The 20,368-nt window shown below is 35.2% G+C and overlaps 1 protein-coding gene across 3 annotated transcripts in view; it reads right to left on the minus strand.

Moving 5' to 3' along the window:
• Positions 1 to 20,368, minus strand: part of TENM1 (teneurin transmembrane protein 1) — a gene marked incomplete at both ends in the record, with an annotated part of 529,505 nt that overhangs the window by 267,384 nt on the left and 241,753 nt on the right. For 2 of the 3 annotated variants that reach the window (XM_084259137.1, XM_084259135.1), the window contains one exon: positions 4,513 to 4,665. In XM_084259137.1, coding sequence (XP_084115263.1) covers positions 4,513 to 4,665 — 153 coding nt within the window. The remainder of the gene's footprint in view (positions 1 to 4,512; positions 4,666 to 20,368) is intronic. The other variant, XM_084259136.1, reaches the window with a different exon arrangement.

The raw sequence follows: 20,368 nt of genomic DNA on the forward strand, positions 1-20,368 counted from the left end.
GATTTCATATTACTCCCTTGTTTTCATGTAACAAGATAGAACTTTCTAGTTTTGCCTGAATCTGTGGAAAGACCAGATACAGACCCTCCAATTTCCTATTCATTGTCTCATAAATAATTAGCTTGGATTAGAACTACTTAGTCCCCTTCAACTAGTTATAGATAAACATTTCCTGTTCATCTGATTGAAAGATTCCCTCTGAGTACAAAATAATCTCAAGTGTAAAACATCTGACATGTAATTTATTTATAAAAGTCTAAGGCACAACCATCTTTCTGCCCAGGCAGTCTGGTGTTTGGATCGAGGGTACTCTCTTTATCATAAAAGACTGAATTAAATAAATTTCTTTACCTGCTCAGTTTTTGTTTTCAATACTTCCTTAGTGAAAACCTCTTTAGTAATTTATATATTGAGATTCAGGACCTCAGTAGCTTCATCTTTAAATGTTGGATTTGAACATCTTTAAGATTTTAACATACTCTCTTTGTTGAGGAATTACATGATAACTATTTTTAGTTCAATTTATAGACATTACATGAGTCGCACTAGGAATAAGTCTTATATTTCTTTATATCTACTGCTTTGTTGAAAGCAAATGTTATAGAATATTTACTAGTTAAAGAGAGTTAATTTTGACTAGCTTGCAAGCTTCACAGGAAGTCAGTAGGAGCAGTTTTAGTATGCTTTCAGTTTGGTAAATGTTTGTTGAGTAATTTTTTACTGGCAGATTCGAGCATGTGGTTGTGACTTACATCTCCTTTTGAATTATATTCAAATAAATCTCAAAAAGAAAATTTTAGCATACTGACTATTCTTTTTTCTTTCATTTGGAAACTACATGGTGAAAAAATTCTTTAATTGCCTAACAAGGAGCAGATACATGTAACTATTGTTCATGGGGAACCAATTCCAGTAGAACTTGATTTTTTTAAAGTGTCATTCAACCTATCTATGACTTTGATGATGAAGGTGATGATAATTAAAAACAGTAGATGTTAACTTGGTAGATTAAGAGAGAAAACTCTAAAAAGACAACAGAAGGCCATCATTCAAGAAAAAGTTGATGCCAGTTTGAAAGGGGGCTCTGTAGTACCTAAGAGTTTGTTAACAGACTCAACGTAATTTCCAAATCATTTGACTCATTAATAATTATAGCCAAATTAAACAATGTGCCTGGTACCATGCTGTCAGTTTCACTTCCATTGTTGTACTTCTCTCAGCCACCATTTGAGACAGGTGATGTCGGAGCCACCCGGGGCAGCTGAACCCTGCAATCCCTGGGTCCTCGGGGCTGCTAGCACAGCCTGCTGGGCTGGGATACACTAGGGTGAAGAATCAAACTTGGCCCCTGATGTTGGGAACCGCTCAATCTGGATAGGACTAAGTCTGTGCAGTGACATGGTAGGAACTTGGCTCCTGACATCCTGAGTGAGAGAGCTGCTGGGGAGGGGAGGATCCTAATGGTCACTGTGGAAGCCTTTAGTGATGCACATGGACTCCCCCTTTTTCATCTAAGCTGCTGTGTGTGTGCTGGGTAAGAGCCCCCACCTCGGTCCCCCCAGGGTGCCATAGGCCCTGGCTCCAGATGCAGTAGGCCTTCTGCACCCTGCCAACTCCTAGAGCTGCAGCTCCACTTGCCACCATTGGCAGATGACTGGAACTTCTACCTCTCCCTCCCCTACTAGTTCTCCTTCTCCCTCTACCCCACCGGTGAATTTTGTTTTTTCTGCATCAAAGTCACCTGCATTTGTGATGGCAGGTGGTTGGACCCAGAAGCAGTGAGAGAGGTTCTGACTTGGTGAACAAATTTTAGATCCTTTGTCTAGAAACAGTATTATTATTATCATCTTTGTGTTACAGATGAGGATGCTGGTTCAATGAGGCTGTGTTTATTAATTGCTGGAGGTAGAAGGGCCAGGACATGGCACAGCCAGTACCCAAAGATCAGTCTGACACTCGTGTCCACAGTGCTCAATGCGCAAGTAAAGAAAACAATGTCAAAAATTATTATCTAGTTTTCAGGTTTATATTCTAATGCATACAGTATCACTAAGATAAGCTTCTAGAATTATATTCATGGGGTATGTGATGTCTAGAAAATCAAAATGATACAGTTGACCATTTTGAAAATATACCATATTAACTCAAGGCTTGGTGTAGATATACATGGCATTATAAAAGAGGAACTATGTTTACATTTAGTATATGAAGTATAAACCTAATACAGCAGAACTATGATATGCAGTTATGGTCAAGATTTTCTTCAGACTTATATTAAAAAAGTCTATTTAAGGTAACAACTTCGTGTATATAGCATCAGCCCTTAATAATTTTTCTCAATGATAAATTGAAGTTGGTTTGGCTTGTATGTTGTTAGAATTGAGGAGAAACATAAAAATATTTTTCACTTGGGCCTCCCTGGTGGTGCAGGCAGTTGAGCGCAGCACTGTGAAGCTGTTCACAGCCTACACAGTGCCGGTTCAATCCCTGCCGGCCAGGGAGCAATCCACATGGCGAGCCGACCTCTCCTGTCTCGCCCGCTCTTCCCCTAAGCAGTGTATTTCGTCAGTCTGCCTGTTCTGTTCCCAACTCTGTCTCTGGTGAGCCCTCTCACCCTCCCGTGCATCTAGCCTGTACCCCAGCTCTTGTATAAATGAAATAAATCTTAAAAAAATATTTTTCACTGTGAAACTTCTCACAACACATTAAATATAAGTGTACAGAATTTCTCAAAAATCTATTATGAGCAGATTTGGGGCTTTGCTTTCATTGTGTAAAATATCCTTTGTGGTTTTCATATATACTTTATGTATAGGTTTCAGTGCACCGCAGAAGTTAAGAGCCAAGGTTTAGAATCAGAACGCCAGTTTGTAGCTTGTGATTTTGGGTAAGTGACCTAACCTTTTTAAGCCTCTATTTCTCATTTGGAAAATGGGGAACATAATGTTACATTCATGATACAAAACATAGTAAGTGTCTGGAGAAATTCATGGCAATTGAAAACTGTGTAATACATTTTAGTCATTACTATCAAACTACGTAGAGTGAAGGAATCCTAGATTCTTGAATTAGAATATAATAAACATTTTCTGATAACGAGTACATGATGAGCTTCTTGCTGTCTTGTATGTTTCATTTTCCTCAAACAGATAATTCATAATTTTCATTATGAATGACAAGAGGCGTGTAGGCATATGGCATTAAATGGTGGTGCTTGTAACTGCAGATATAAAGAATTCAAGTAGTAGGAGAGAATGTAAGGGAGAAAATAGTCCAGTGCAAATATATTCAGGCCCTTTGTTCTGCCATCTTTGACTCCCATACTACCTTCAGCTCTCCCTTAGGAGCAACAATGAAATCGCTGGAAAGGTCAGGCCAGGCTAGAAACAATATAACTAAACAAGGATGTAAAACAAACTGAACTGTGAGTTGAAAACTAGAACAAACCATGTTTTCCTGATCTTTAAGTATTAATTTTTACTGATGTCTGTACTAAAGCAAAGTTACTTTTTCAAAAACAAATAAAACCAAAATAGAACAAAAGCTACAAATAACCCCCTCCCAAAAGAACTAAAACACAAGCAACGAGTAGTAATATAAACAACTAGAAAACAAAATATCTTATTTGCAATTAATGCACCAAAATAAAACTCTCACCACTCCTATAGAATTTTGAAAGCTTCCTGTGGCTAGGGTTTGTGTCATTTCATTCATTCACCTGTTTACGTGTGATCTTCTAAAAATATTTTATGATAGTGCTGCCTATACATTTTGTTTTCAATTTCTACTTTTTGAATTGACATCCTGAAATTTTACATGGCTTGAGTCCCCCTGTATTGAATCCTATTTCAAGAGAAATCTTATTACAAACTTCCAGTTTAATATACATTAAGACTAAGATAATTCATTGTTGAGAGTGCCAGTGTTGTGACATTTATTGTAAAGAAGTCAGGTAGTTGAGTCTTATGTTACATGTTACAATCCAGTACTCAATGTGTTTTTTCCTTTTCCCAAACTAGGAAGAATTCATGTTCCCCAACTAGAAAAAAATCTTGCTCCCCACTTTTGACATAAACATTTACCCTTATATTAAGCATAAAAGGTTTTTCTTATTATAAACAGAAGAAATTTCCTTTTACCCTTTGTAAAATGTTATATATAAATGCTGGGCTTGGACAGAGAGAACTTAATCAAAATCCCATGTTGCCTCAGGGTAGTTATATGCGAAATGCAATTTCCATTGTATTGAAACTTCCATCCTGTAAATATTTATCTATTTTCAAAATTGCCAACATATTTGAAAAGTTTAATTGGTTTATACTCAAGGCACTAGAGAAAGGAAAATTTACTTTCATAAGACATTTACATGTATTTATTCTGTCCACGTAGGGTATTTCTTTGGAGTGATCATGAAATTTAATGTGAAGTGAAACCATCCCAGATTTGGTTCTAATGACCAAATTATAAGAAAAGTAATCAATAATCATCAATCAATCATTTTGATCACTGTACCTTTTTTCTCTGATTTATCGGAAACTTTTCCTCCAATGGGAGAGTAAGTAGTATCCACGGATTCGGTCCCTCTGTTCCCCTTGCTAACTCCATTTTCATAGAGCTGTCCTTCAACTGGTTGCAACTGCCAAGTCAGGCCGAACAAATGTACTGCTGCAAGAAAACAAGCCATACATGAACTTATTCCAGACTCACTGAGAAGGTCTCCAAACCACCTGTCTGTTTGCATTTTAAAATGTCATGACTAGTTTTCTTTTAGCTAGGCCAAGCAACTTGGAGTTTATACCCACCATCATACATGTAGCTACTTTTCCAAATAGCTGTTGTTAAAATTCTGAGGCTGAAGCTATTCTAGTGAGAAGATTAGAAGTTGGAGTAGTATTTAACCAGCTACAATAGGTTTAGACTCTGCTCCTCACTGCTGTGAACCTCCTTTTGTTCCACAGTTTCGCTTAGTTGTGTAACTTAAGTTTACATGTAGAAACTGCAGAGTAATGACAGGCAGGGCTATGGAGAAAACACAGAAGACGTTCTATGGCTCGGATTCAACTCATTTCAATACAGATTTCCTGAATGTCTAGTATGCACAAGGTCCTGTGATAGCTGCTGCAGATGTTAAAGTCTAGATGCTTATTAGGTTAGGGGTTGGAAGTAGTACAAGTATAAAATAACTATAATATAGTGCAGAATAATTGAAATGATATAGGTTCAAATTGCTATCAGAGGTTTAAAAAATACTCAGTGTTGATCAGTGTGAAGGAAAATGGGCACTCATACACTCTTGATGATAATATAAAAACAATCATCTTTTTGGAGAGCAACATGGCATCATGTATCAAAAAGAAACTTAAAATTTGGCTTACCATTTTAGCCAACAATTCAATTTCTATGAATTAACTATGAATGCATACCAAACTACAAGTCCATCCATTGCAACATGTAAAAACTAGTAAAGTTATGACCAATCTAAATATTCATCAAAAAGATTAATTAAATAGTTGATGATATAAATAATACAAGCTTATGTAGCTATTAAATCATGCTGAAGACTGCAATGGCACAGGAAATATTTATGATGCATCAAATGAAAAATGCTTGGCTAATAAACAGTATGAATAGTGTATTCTGTATTGTGTGTGTGTATGTGTGTTTGTTTACATGTGTTGATGTCTGGAGAGAGAAAAGGATGGAAGAATAATGTCTATAATTTCTTTATTGTCTATTTTTTAATAAGTGTCTGATATTTGCCATCTGGGGAAAAAGAATTTTTTATTTTAAAAGAAATTATTTAAAGGCATAATAGGTTAAAAATCAACTGAACTGATAAGGAGTGATTTTATGAAGGAAGGAGGATTAGAGATGGACTTTGAAGGATGTGTTTAAGCAATAGGTATGGTGAGGGGTCAGGTTAAATAAAATATAACTTTGTAAAGAACAGATGTATATAAGGCAAGGGAAATTGTGGGATTGAGATTAGCTATGTACACATGGTAGTGGAAGTTAAGGCTGGTAGGGTAGATTAGGGCCATGTTGTGAAGGGCACTGAATGCCACTTGATATTTGATAATGATATTTAGGTTTGGACTCAATTTACTGGGTGAGTGACATTGCTACTTTCTGAGTAGATGAGTGATATGATCAGTTTCCTTTAGGAACATTAATTTGATAGCAATGGGGAGAACTCATGGTTTCTAGCAAAGAAATGATACAATCAGAGCACCTTTTGTAGACAGATAAATGTAGTAGTAGTGGGGAGAAGAATGAATTGGAAGTGTGAAGATTTGGCAAGAACACAAATTGCATAAATGATTTCAGGATTTATCAATAGGCTATATGTGTGTTTGCTCACTTATTGCACAGCTACCCAGATAGTCAAGCTCAACACAGGAGACTTTTGTGGGCTTGATATTCTAGAGAATCATGAAGGTTGGAAAAAGGTCACAAGGTCATATATGCATAAAGGCAACAGTTAAAGAAGTTGTGAGAGTGAATGAGGTCACTGTGTGGAGAGAGAATGTTTAGGAGAAAACAGTGCCTAGGACAGAAGCTGGGGAAATCCTGTTATCTGTTTTCTCATTGAAATTTTCCATATCAACCCAATCTTACCAAAATAAAGGCCAAATAAAGTTAAATGTGACCATAAGCCATTTTGTAATTTTCTTTATGCTCTTAGACAGATTGGATGGGGCTAGTTTGTATGTCTAACATTCATATATAGTATATGAATTAGAGAACAAGAACAGGAACACTAGCCAGATAGCCTATTTAAAAATCATTCATCCCCTTTTAGTTGGAGCTAACGAGATTTCTCACACCTACCTTTTAATTTATCCTTAAACTTTTAAGCATTTAATTGGTTTCTACACTTTTCTTTGGATTAAGTCCAGTGCTGCCTGATTAATTTCTGTTGCAATTATTGGAAACAATTGAAACACAAATGTGAGTGGTTCTGAATAAGGTACAGTATGGCATATTAATAAAGCTATACTAGTGACATTCCCAAGAATTCCTTGCCAAAAGACTCAAATTATGGTTGGATTGACATACTTATTCCAATTAAAAGTGTTTATCAGTTTTATAAAAAATCTGCTGTACAGTGCTCCCAAATAATTTGAATATCATGGACATTAAAAGCTATATTGAAAATGTGTTGGTTCAGTCATTTTTTTGTATGTGTGAAATTAGGTGGGTTATAACGAAAAAAGGCACAGTAGTTTTCATTTTGAATATCAAGGGGGATATATTATATACTTTAAGACAGTTTCCTGAGGGCACTCAAAAATGAAAGAAAAATTCATGTGCTGAGAATCACTTCAAAATAATAAAGTAAATGGGTTAATTTCTCACCATCAACTGAAATGGATGGCTTCCAGCCAATCAACATGTATAAAGAGGTATGGCCATATTTAGAGTTTCCTATGTCTTTTCCAGACAACAAGATGTTTGCAATATGTATTTGTATGAATATATAATGAAATCCAATTCAGTTGATATAGACTATAGCTAGTATGGCAAGACTACTGGTCTTTTCTGAACTGAACTTCCATAAAGTGAGTTGTGAAAGAAGCCCAAAAGTGCAATGATGTGCACTAAATAATTCCAGTGCTTGGGTTCTATTAGAAATAAATAACATTTTGTTTATATTAAGTCCAATAAGTGCAATTATGCCGACCCTGGGGACACACCCACATACCACTGGAAAGTTATGATAGTGCTTTTACTGTGGGGATATACGTACTGATTAATTTAACCAATATTTTCAAAGTATGTTCTGGGCACAGTGGGAGTGTTGGGAATTACAAGGAAAGGTAATAAAAATATCTAACAGAGAAGACAGCATATCTAGTGGCTGACCAATCTAGTTATTGACTATAAACAACCAACATAGCGTAAGTAGGACATACTAGGTTATGCACACAAGGCATCTCAGTCTTGGATACAGGATGAAGATAATGGAGCCCTTAATTTTTAGTGTCTTCCCATCTAGATCTACTCTGTGTTTATAGTTCCACTTCATAGGCAAGTTCCCCAAACCCAAGTACAAACACTGGGTTTATAGAATTAAGGGTATAGCTGATAATGAAGAACCAGGGAAATGTTAATTTATACACATACATTGATTCAACACATATTTTTTGAGTGGCTACTTGTGCCAGACATTGTTTTTCTAAGTTTTCAGCAGTGAATAAACTAAAAAACAAAACTACCTTTTCAGAAGTCATATGAGAGTGATGAGTTAAAAGAAGCAAATAATAAATATATGATAAAATTAATCTAATATGGAAGCAGACAAATAAATTAATCTCAAGTAGTTTTAAGTGCTAGAAAGGAAAAAAATGAGTAGTCAGGAAAGGAATCTTAGAGGAGAAAATATTTGAATCAAGAGTTAAATGAAGTAAATCCATGAAAGTATCTTGTTGAAGAATCTTCCAGGGAGAAGGAACAATTACATAAAACCTTGAAGCCATACATGGAATGCATGAGGAACTGCTAAGGAGCCCAGCGTAACTGGAGTTCAGTCAGGAAGAAGAGTGGTAGGAAAATTCATAAACATAAGGATTTGACCCCTAATCCTGTTAGCTCCGGGCTCCAACCAGCTTCACAAACTTGTCACCACTAAATCACAAGTGAACAGAAAGTAATTAACTAAAATCACACATGCCAGAAACTATACCTCCAAATGGGCATTGCTGATTACAGTAGATCTAATGTAAGTACTCCTGATTCCAAATTCAAAGTTATTTTTTTAAAGATATGTATCTTTACATATATCTCCTCAATGAGTACAGATGGATACTACCCAGATATCTCAGGGAGTACCAGTCCTGTTATTCTCACTTCACTGAAATTCAGTGGCTGGACAGAGGTATATGCACATTCAGGAGTAATGTCTGTTTAGCTAATTAAAAATGGCAGTCCTTGGTCTATAGATGCTTGTTTATTTTGATTTTTACTTTACTACAATTAGTCTTTTTCCTGGTCCCTGATTTAGGTTTTCTAAATTTCTGCTATGAGTTAGACCATCCGGTATTTTTCTTTTTCTTTCTGGCTTATTTCGCTGAGCTTGATCCCTTCCAACTCCATCCATGTTGCTGCAAATTGCATGAGTTTATCTTTTTTGATTGCTGAGTAATATTCTACAGTGGGGGCGGGGGAGGAGAAGAGGGATTAGGGTCAGAAAAAGGCGGTGGGAATTGTATGGGGAATATAACCAAAATGAAAATGCATATATTATGCAAAAATGAAAAATGATGTAACAATTATATAAAATAAAATAATTTATAAAAAAATAAAATTGAGTAGGGAGGGAGCCATTAAAAAAAAATGGCAGTCCCTACTGCTCCCCTAACAAATGTTCCCTAGTACTGAACACTGTATATTTGATAATTATTATCCTTCTTGTTTTATCCAATTGCAAAGAGTTATGCTCTGAAATAATATTTTTATTAGAAAGTTAATGTAACAAATGGATTATCTTGTTGTGCCCAATTGTCAAACGCAAGCACCTTAGATTTCAAGGGTAGCTGACTTCATGGGCAGAAGCTCTACTTAAATTGGCCATTTCTGTCGGTGTAATTCTCCAATTCTCTTTTCAGTAATTTCTCTGTACTTTGTGTTATGATGTTGGACTTTCTCTTCAAAAAGACTGATGGTCTCTAATAACATTTAGAGTCTATAATACTCCTCCACTTCATTTCCTATCAAAAGGCAAATATTCACTTTTGAGGGAAAGGTCACAGGAATGTTTCAGAGGTAGATGTAGGAAGTACTTATTGAATGATCTAGGTCTGTACTGTCCAATATGGTAGCAACTTGAAATGTGACTTGTCAGAGTTGAAGACTTAGTATGAAAGAAATAATGCAAAATAGCCAATTTCCGATTTCTATATTGATTACATGTTGAAATGATAATATTTTGGATATATTCAATTATGTAAACACTTTATTTACATCAATTTCACCTGTTTCTTTGTATTTTTTCAATTGGCTACTGTAAAATTTTAACTCAAATTTGTGGTTGGCTTTGTATTTCACTTGGACAGTGCTATCTTGACTATCTAGAACATTTCACAACGAATATCATGTTTTCTCTTTTAGCTCTCTGTCATAGAACTTACATGCCATATTGAAGATATCTATTATGTCTGCTTGAACATTATTAAGGACTCACAGTGCAGAGACTATGTCTCCCTCATATTTCTATTCTGGGCACCTAACTCAGTCCCTACAAGTCAAGAAATACTGTGGTTTTACACTTCTGGTAGTACTGTAAGGCAGTAAAGCAGCACTGGAAAGTAATACTGTCATAGCTATCAAATTCTTAATTGAGAATATTTCTTGACCAAGGAATTTTACTTCTAGGGCTCTAGAAGTAATCTACATAATAAATAAGTACCTATGTGCATAATGAGGCATATAAAAGGAAATTCAATACAGAATAATGACCGTTAATATAGTAAATGAATAGAACTACTAATATGTTGGTGTATGGCAGAGTGGTATACCCCTACTATGAAATCCTATGTAAGAATGAAAAGGACTGGGGCCTCCCCAGTGGTGGTGCAGCACGTTAAGTGCAGCACTGTGAAGCTGTCCACGGTCTCTGCAGCGCCATTTCAGTTCCTGGCTGGCCAGGGAGATTCCCACATGGCTACAGTAGATCTAATACAAGCACTCCTGACTCCAAATTCAAAGTTATTTTATCTAAAGATTTGTATCTTTATATATATCTCCTCAATGAGTACAGATGGATACTACCCAGATATCTCAGGGAGTACACTACTGCTCCTGTCGTGCCTGCTGCTCCCCTCAGCAGTGTATTTCAGTCCTTCTACCTATTCTGCTCCCTGCTCTGTCTCTGGTGAATTCTCTCACCCTCCTGTGCCTCTGGCCTGTACCCCAGTGCTTACATAAATAAATAAATCTTCAAAAAAAAAAAAAAAGAATGAAAAGGACTGATAGTGAAAAACTGTCAGATTGGAGGAAATTAAGGAGACATGACAACTGGAGTCAATGTGGGATCCTAGATAGGCTTTTAGACCAGAAAGAAAAATAGAGGAAAAACTGGAAGAAATCTAAATTAAACTAAGTTGAGTGAACAGCATACCAGTGCTAATGTCTGACTTTTAATAATTGCACCATGGTTATGTAATAGGTTAACATTGGTGGGAGTTGAGTGACAGATACACAGGAACTCTGCTACATGTACAACTTTTTGGTAAGTCTACATTTTTAAAAATAAAAAGTCAAAAAGAAAAATGTACTGATCCAGCAGTGTGCTGGAGCCAGATTATACAGTTTTACTAGAGCCAACTGTGCTATCTCTTCCCAATTCCACTTTTAGTGACCTCATGTGGGCAGCTGAAGTCTCCTGTGGTGGGTGTATTAACACTCCAGGAATCCGCAAACGTTGCAAATCAAGGCTTTTTTATTTTTATTTATTTTTTGTTCAGAAAGCTGCCTGTTAGACATTGATCAGTACACCACTGGATGATCTAGATGTACTGACACGAAAAGAGCACTAAGACTTATGTGAAAACACAGTAGAACAATGCACATCCAACAATTCTTTTTAAGTGAAAAAATATATATATATCTATATGTAAATGCATAGAAAGAAAGCTAGAAGGATTAATACCAAACTACTAATCTATAGAGTGGGGAGCTAGGAGAACTTCAACAGTCTCATAGTATTGTTCAAATCCTCTACAAAGTTAATGTATTCATGTATTATATGATAAAAATAATACTAAGTGCTCAACAAACCTTTTAAAAATCTGAATGACTAAATACATTGTTTTGTTTCATGTCTTTTAGTGCTGTCTTCTATCTAAGAGCTTTTCAAAATTTTTGAAAACAGAACAATCTGGCAATTAAATATAAATAACTCCAAAACACATATAATAGATAAAATATAACTCCTTTGAATGAACGGGAGTGAAGGTCAAAAATACTTAAAAAGATATCTAAGATATAGTTTGAAATCTACTGGTCTAAAAACTTATCTGCAAACTAACTGAATAAGGAAAATTTTGATTCTTGGAAGTATTCATTTTGGTAGTTAAATTTATTGGAGTAACTATAACAGTGTTAGGGGATAGGAAGTCTTCCATGTTATTCTGTATCTTTTGATGCTTCGTGTCCTTATAAATAATATTCAGATCTATTTAATTACATGGTAAATAAAACTTTGATAAAAAATATACAAATACTCCTTCTAATTGTAATATTTGTAAGGCAAATACAACTTTGCTTTCAAGGAATTCATCTTGCAATTGCAAAATGCATACCTATTTAGCCAAGGATGCTAGATTTATTTGTTGCAAGAATTTTTTGGTGTTGTTTTACATTTTACAAAATAAACCTATTTACAAAGTTTGAAATCTGTCTCACAAAGACCTGCCCATTATGGAGGATATAAGTTTGAAATCGTGCCAAGACGAGTATATGACAATTTGCTTTTCCTTTTTAATAGCAATTTTTTTCCCCACCAGCTCCCTGACATATCTTGCTTCATATTCCTTCAGGCTAAGGAATGCTACTGCTTTTGTATTTTACTTCTAAAGCTCGTCAAAGCTACAGATCTACTTGTACGTTGGACAGTTCCCTTCCTGAAAAATATACCAAGTACATTACCCAGATGGTGACCCCTGATGACTTCAGGCTTTCAAGTTAACTCCTATGGGAAGCAATCTTACCAGACCAATTCTTCAGTGGTCATCATGTGAGCTAGATGCTTCCACAATAAGAAACATCACTGCAAAAATAAATGCCGTTTGAATTAAATGCAGTGGCTGCAAACATTACTGAAATCAGGTTATCTTTCCATTTTAAAATAAATCCCATTTTCATTACATTAAACATCAAATTGGTATATGAGTGAACTATAGCCCTTTGATAAATTACCTTCAGATCTGGGTTTTATCCTGGTAATAACCAGATTACATGCAGGATTGGAAAGCATTAGTTTTCAGAGAAGCATTTTTCAAGAACTGAATAAAGGAAGTAATGCATGTTTATTTATGGTACCTTACTTTTGCCTCAGCAGTTTCATTCAAGTTTTTTTTCTTTTTTTTCCTAGGGTTATACATATACATTTTCTACTAAAAATATTATCTGTGCTTGCACTACATCATGAGCATAAATAAAACACACTTAAATGTTCCTTTTCAAAGCGATTTGAGCTGAGTCAATATGGCTTTGAACATCCCTTTCAAACATTTTTGAAAGCTGGAAAAGCTGTCATGTCAGGAATGGGTAGAATTTCCTTGAAAGAAAGGATTTTCCTAATGAAAAAAACAAAAACAGCATTTTAACCTGAGTACTTTTATATAACAAATTTTGCAAGTCAGCTACATTGAAATAGTACAATTAAAAGCCTATTAGAGGACAGACTGAGATAATATAACAGAGGCAACAAGGACACCTTTCTTGTTCCTCCACATGTTTGAATCTCTACATTTCCTCTCCTAAATGAAATGAATTATTCTCTATTGCAGCATGCTTTTTTTTTTTTTCGGTCTTAGAATGGTCCTAGTTTTATCCAATATTGAGGCTAGAAGAGATTCGATCAGAGTAATAAATCATCTTAATATACAAGTTCTATATTATATTATCTTAAAACTTTCATTTGCTATGTATTTATATTTTCCATTCCAAAGCTGCAGCAATATTTATAAATAACATGTCTATTTGAGTACCTTATCACAGGTTTAATATATGATCTCCATTTGCAGTTGCATAACAGGCCCATCTGTGTATTCCTTATCAGACAGACACAATTATTTAGTGTTTTCATCTCAAGTCACAGCACCAATAAGTGCTCTCCATAACTCAAATCTTATTTACTTTTGTATTATTATTTGCTTTGGGGAGTTGGGAGGAATAAGCAGCATAATAATAGGAGCAATTAAAAAAACATTTTAATGAATAACGCAGAAAAATATCAATTTAGCCAGGAATCAACACTTTTGATTCTTCTATAATTTTTTTTGTTTTCTTTCCCAATTTACTTTATTTTCTGCTCAACTAATTTTTACTTTCATATGGTTCAAATCACTGCCTATCACTTCATCATCATTGATGATGGAAGTCTCAGATTCCCGAATAGTCTCTTACCCTATTTCCTGGTTTGAGTGCTTACTGTTAATAACAGTCAGATTCTTTCAAAATGATCCAAATAAAACTAATGAGTATGGAAAGCAAGAAATATACACAGAAACTCTCTCCTCTTCTTACCTATTTTTCCTGTATGTATTTAAATTTTAAAAATGGAAATGTATTCACTGGTTTATATCTTCAATTCCTAGTAGCTGATGCTTTGAAACTCACTTTTCTGATATAGCATCATGGCATCAGGGCCATAGATATGTGTATGTGTTCTGCAAACTCTAAGATTTTGAAATTTTAAAACTCTTTCCATTACCTGATTATTCACAGTTAGCATTCAAGAACAGGGCTTATATGAGGATATGGGGTTTATATGAGGTATGGAAGATGGGAAATAAATGAGTGGGATAATACTCTAGCTGATTATTCTGGACCTTCTCAGGTACCTTAGAAGATCTGATCAGATGAAGATCTGATCCCCAAATGCAGTGGATGGGATTATCATGATCCAGTTTGTTCTGGGTTTTTTTGGAGGTGGCATCATGACAGGGTTCGTCTGGAAGAGTCACCAATGATTTGGATTGATTCATAATCAGGATCCTTAAGCCTTCTTTCTCTCAATAGTGATTTATTGGCTGGTTATCCTGTATTAGACAGTGTCTAGGTGCTGAGGATACCTACTTTGATGGGAAAATCCTTGCCCTCTTAAAGCTTACAATCTACCTAAAAGGAGGCAAGTGTCATGTGGTGGTCAAGAGAAGATGCTCCGGAGCCAAGTGCCTTTTTAAAAATCCCAACTCTGTCGCAGTTAGTTAGACCTTGGGCAAGTTACATAATCATTGTGCCTCATATACCATCATCATGAAATCTCTGGCACTTAATAAATACACAATAAATGTTAGCCATTTTGATGAAGCCTGGTTAATTCGCCCTTAAGCTAGCTCTTCTAAAAGCATGTTGGAAGTGGAGAAATGCAGAGAGACAGTTGTTTGCCCAGTGCAACTATGTTCTCCTATACTAGAAGAGGTTTGTGTAATTGTGGTTTTCTGGAGAGAGCTACATAGCAGAATAAAAAAAAAATTCTCATCTAAATTTCTAATTTCAAATGCTTGAGCAATTACAGTAAACATTCATTACTTTCTTCACTCCCATTAATACCCCTCCCCCACACTGCACATCTCCTTTTCTCCATCACCATGGTCATAGTGGTTTAGAATTTGTAGATTTGGGGTTCTTTTGTTAAAAGGTTTCTAGAAATTAGAGCATCCCTAAGATTTGGAAAGGTGCCATTATTTCTTGGTAGAGTGCACTTTCCACAAAGGTCAGCAGAAAGCAGTTAGAATCTCATTTTTATGAAATATAACTAAGAATTCTCACATAGCCATACAGTATGAAATGGGTCCTAAGAAACTTTTCAGCTAAATCACCCAGTATGCATTCCTGGGTGATGGATTCAACTCTAGCAAGCTGATCTGTGTCCATAATTTAATATAATCATGTTATGTTAAAACTCAGAAAGACCACAGACCAGTAGAGATTGTAAAAGAGGGAGGGAGTAACTTTACAGTGGAGAAACCTGGTAAAACACTACCTTCGAGAATGATCAAGGTTACTGTTACCAGTGATCACATGTACATGATAGCATGTATTCTTGGTTTGATAATGACATCTCTCGGTCATCTTCCCCCAAACCCATAATCCTAGACTAAACATGAGAACATTGGCAAAACTCAAATTGAGGGACATTTGGTAAAAAAAAAAAAAAAAAAAATTGACCAGGTTTACTCACAACTGTCTAGATCATTTAGGAAACTGTCACATACTAGATGAGGTTAGGGAGACATGAAACAATGTAATAACCTTTACTGGATGGGATCCTAGAAAAGAAAAAGGACACTGGGGAAAAACTGGTGGAATCTGAATTTAATGTCAAGTTCATTTAATAATAATTATCAGTGTTGGACTCTTGGTTCTGACAATGTACCAAGGTGATATGGGATGCTAATAATAACAGAAACTGGATGAGGAGTACATCAGACTGCTCTGCACCACCTTTGCAACTTTTCTGTAAAATCAATAAATGTTCTAAAATTAAAAGCTTATTTTGGAAAAAGAAAAGGCTATAGACAAATCATTTGATCGAGTCACCCCATTTTATAGAAAGGAAACTAAAAGCAAGAGAAAGTAATTTGCCCTGGGGGCACACAGAGACTAACTTCTCTCTTATTCAGGACCAAGAGCATGTGATCCATTTCTTCTATTGATAGTTTGTAGTGAAGCAATTTGGCTGGAATATTGGGGACAATGAGGCCAATACTACAGGTTACATTTTTATGCTAAATAGTTGCTTTTGCATAGGGTAAAACTCTGTTCTTTGCCTACAGACTTAATATTTAAACTAATTTCATACATCCATTTCAGGTAAGTGCATGAGAGAACTGGAAGCTCTAGAGAAAACCTCCATCAATTCAAAATAGAGTAGAATGACACTTTTACATGGGCACTTTTATTATTTTGTTAGATTACTGGATCACATGTAACTTAAATCATACAAGGGAGTATGAACAATTGGGACTGCTTCAAACTGAAAACCTTCTGCACATTGAAACTATGATTAAAACAAAAAGTCACCCTACCAAATGGGAGAAGATATTTGCATATCATACATCTGACAAGGGGCTCATATCAAAAATCTACAAAGAATTTATGCAATTCAACAAAAAAGGAAACACACAGCCAAATCCAAAAACTGGGCAGAGGAGCTAAATGGGCATTTCTGCAAAGAAGACCTACAGATGGCCAACAGGCACCTGAAAAAATGCTTATCACCACCTATTATCAGGAAAATGCAAATCAAAACCACAATGAGCTATCAGCTCATCCCCATGAGAATGGCTGATTGATAGCAAAAAGACCAGAAACAAGTGCTGGCAAGGGTATTCCCACAGTTGGTGGGGATGTAGACTGGTTCAGACACTGTGCAAAGCAGTGTGGAAGTTTCTCAAAAGACTAAAAATGTGTCGGCTATATGACCCAGCAATCCCACGCTTAGGTATCTGGCCAAAGGACACAAAACACTAATTCAAAAGGAAACTTCCATTCCCATGTTTATAGCAGCACAATTTTCAATAGCCAAGATACGAAAACAACTTAAGTGCCCCCAAACAGATAAGTGGATCAAAGATGGTATATGTACACAATGGAATACTACTCAGTGATCAAAAAAAGATAAACTTATGCCATTTGTTGCAACCAGAATGGCAGAAGAAGATAGATAAATATTGGATGGTGTCACTTATATGTGGAATATAGAGAAACCAAAGGGTCAGACAAAAAAAAATTTAAAACCAGGATTTGAAAGTTGACCATAGAACTGAGGTAGCCAGAAGGGGAGAGGGAAGAAGGAGGGATGAGAACAGGCTGGGGAGAGCACAATGGAGTATGGTAGAAGATTATGGGTGCTATGGTGATGGGTATGCTAGGGGACTATAACACAAGGGGGAGATCCTATACTTCCAACAATGTAAACCAATGGTACTACAACAAATAATTTATTAAAAAAATTAAAGACAAAATGGAATAAAGTCAAGTTTTGCTTTAATAAAACGGTAGGCTGTGAGTAGTTTACTGAATATTCTAGAATTCTTGAAAATAGAACTAACATTTTTCTTAGTATTTCCTAAAATTTCTTGCCAAGATACTAGACTATGGCAGTCTATCAGCTTTCCCCACTATGGTTTAAAGTTGTAATTTTGATCCTTTTAAATTTACTGTTAAAATCATTAATATCCAAAAATTCTAAATCCATAAATAACATTTTGTTTATAAAAACTATGTTTCTCTTTTTTTCAAATTTTGATATCAAAAGTTTGCAAAGTTTCAGAGAAATGAGCACTCTTGCATACTGCCGGTAGGAATGCAAATTATTGCAAAACGTTTCGCCAAATTGGCAGTACATATCCAAAGTGTTGGAAATGCTTTTTAAACATTTTGGTCCATATTTAGAAATTTAAACTGAGAAAAAGATTTGAATATATCTAAAAATAACGATATTCAACATAATGCATAAAATGGCAAGATACTGAAAAGTACATAAATGTACAAAAATTGTGATTGATTTAATTAATGACTATATACAACAGAGAATGATGCTACCATTAAAAATAATGTAGAAAAAAACAAAGAATAGAGAAAGATGTTCATGTAGCAGTTTTATTATATGAGCTCATTTTTTATAAAAGGCTGTTTAGTGTAATGTCAGGGCATAGGTTCTTTTTTGAAAAGTCAGACAGATCTCAAGAGCGATGGTTTTTACAAAACTAGCTGCGTGGATTGAGGTAAGCTGCTTAACTTCTTTGAGTGTCAGTTTTCTAATGTGTAAATTAGAAATACTCTCTAATTTGAAAGATACTATGACTTTACATAAAGGAGATGGAGCTGAGTTAAAATATAACTTATGTCTATTTCTAGAAATTGTCTACTTTGTCTTTTTTTTACAGTATTACAATAGACTCACAGATTCCTTGCTGCTGTTATTGTTGGTATTCAATGTATAATCCACTATCTTTGTTCTTCTCATGTTCAAATCTGGCCAGTGGGAACCCCTTCAAATTGACTTCTGTGTGGTTTTGACATGACTGAATATTTTCTTGCATTTTTCGACAGGATATTCCAAGTTCACTTTGCATTTTTACTTTCTCTGCCATAGACCTATAACATATTTCCAAGGAGTTTTTAGTAGGAAGTGTATTTAGAAACCAAAGTTTGGACTTATGATCACCAAACTGAAGTGTCATTATTTTGAAGTCCTTTTGGAGAAGAAGACAAAGATATATACACAGAAAATAATTTTCCAATTTTATTACTTCAACTTTGTTAGTGTGTGTGTATACCCACACATATGTGTATATACTATGTGTATGTTTTAAAGAATGAGTTCATATTGAAATTCCTAATTCTAATTCAACACCACAGAGCGCTTCCTCTCCCCTATTCCATGTTTACATCGCTAGGGTTATTAATTTACAAGATACACGCAATGGTATAAGAATTACTACATCAATACCACTACTAGAACCAAAGCTACTAAATAAAGTTCAAGTTTGTTTTTGTCACTAGAGTATGTTTTCCTGAGGGTGTACAGTTATGTATTCAAAAGAGTGAATTTTCCCAAAACATAAAGAACTCTGAAAATTGGAGACAAAGAAAACAAAACATCCAACAGGAGGGCCTCCCCTGGTGGCTCAGGAGGTTGAGCGCAGCACTGTGAAGCTGTCTGCAGCCTCTACAGTGCCAGTTTGATCCTGGCAGGCAGGTGACGGTCCCACAAGGCGTGACAGACTTCTCCTGTCTCACCCGCTGCTCCCCTCAGTAGTGTATTTCGTCAGTCTGGCTGTTCTGTTCCCCGCTCTGTCTCTGGTGAATCATCTCACCCTCCCGGGGATCTGGCCTATACCCTGGTTCTTGTATAACTAACTAACTAACTAACTAAATCAATCAATCAATCAATCAATCAATCAATCTTTTTTTTTTAAAGATACTGTTCTTTAAAAAAAAAAAAAAAAAACCAAAAAACAACATCCAATAGGAAAATGGACAAATGACATGCACACAGAGTTCACAAAAAAAAAAAAAATCCTTAAACATATGAAAAGATATTCAATTTCCCTGATAATAAAAGAAATATAAAATAAAATAAAACTACACAGAGATATTCTTTTTAACCTATAGGAGTATAGGGATTCGGCCAGTTCACATGCTGCTGATGGATGTGCAAAATGATACAACCCCCAGGAAGGAAATTCATGCAGAGCAGCCACTCACCACTTCTATAAAACTTTTCTGTTTCAATGGTTATTTCCCCTCATTTTGTATTTTGTATATATTTTCTCCTTTTCCCCTGATTGAAGGTTGTTTGTGATCTGCCTATTTGCTTTAAAACATCACTTTATTTTTCTATTATTTTTTCAATTTCCTACCCCATTAATTTCTGCTTTATCATTCTTATTTCTGTTCTTGTGCTTTTAGTTGATTTACTTGCTTTTAAGCTTTGTTTTCATTCTTTCAATTTTATTGATAGGGAATTTCCTCATATAAGTGGTTTAATTGCATCCCATACCTTTTGCTATATGGTGTGCTCATTATCATTTCTGAGAAATTTTGTAATTTTAAGTTTTATTTATTTCCCCCTTTCAGATGAGGGCTGTTTAAATTTTGAAATGTCTAGGGATTTTCTGTTTTTTTTTTT

The sequence above is a fragment of the Talpa europaea genome, assembly GCF_964194135.1.
Source record: "Talpa europaea genome assembly, chromosome: X".
NCBI classification, from domain to species: domain Eukaryota; kingdom Metazoa; phylum Chordata; class Mammalia; order Eulipotyphla; family Talpidae; genus Talpa; species Talpa europaea.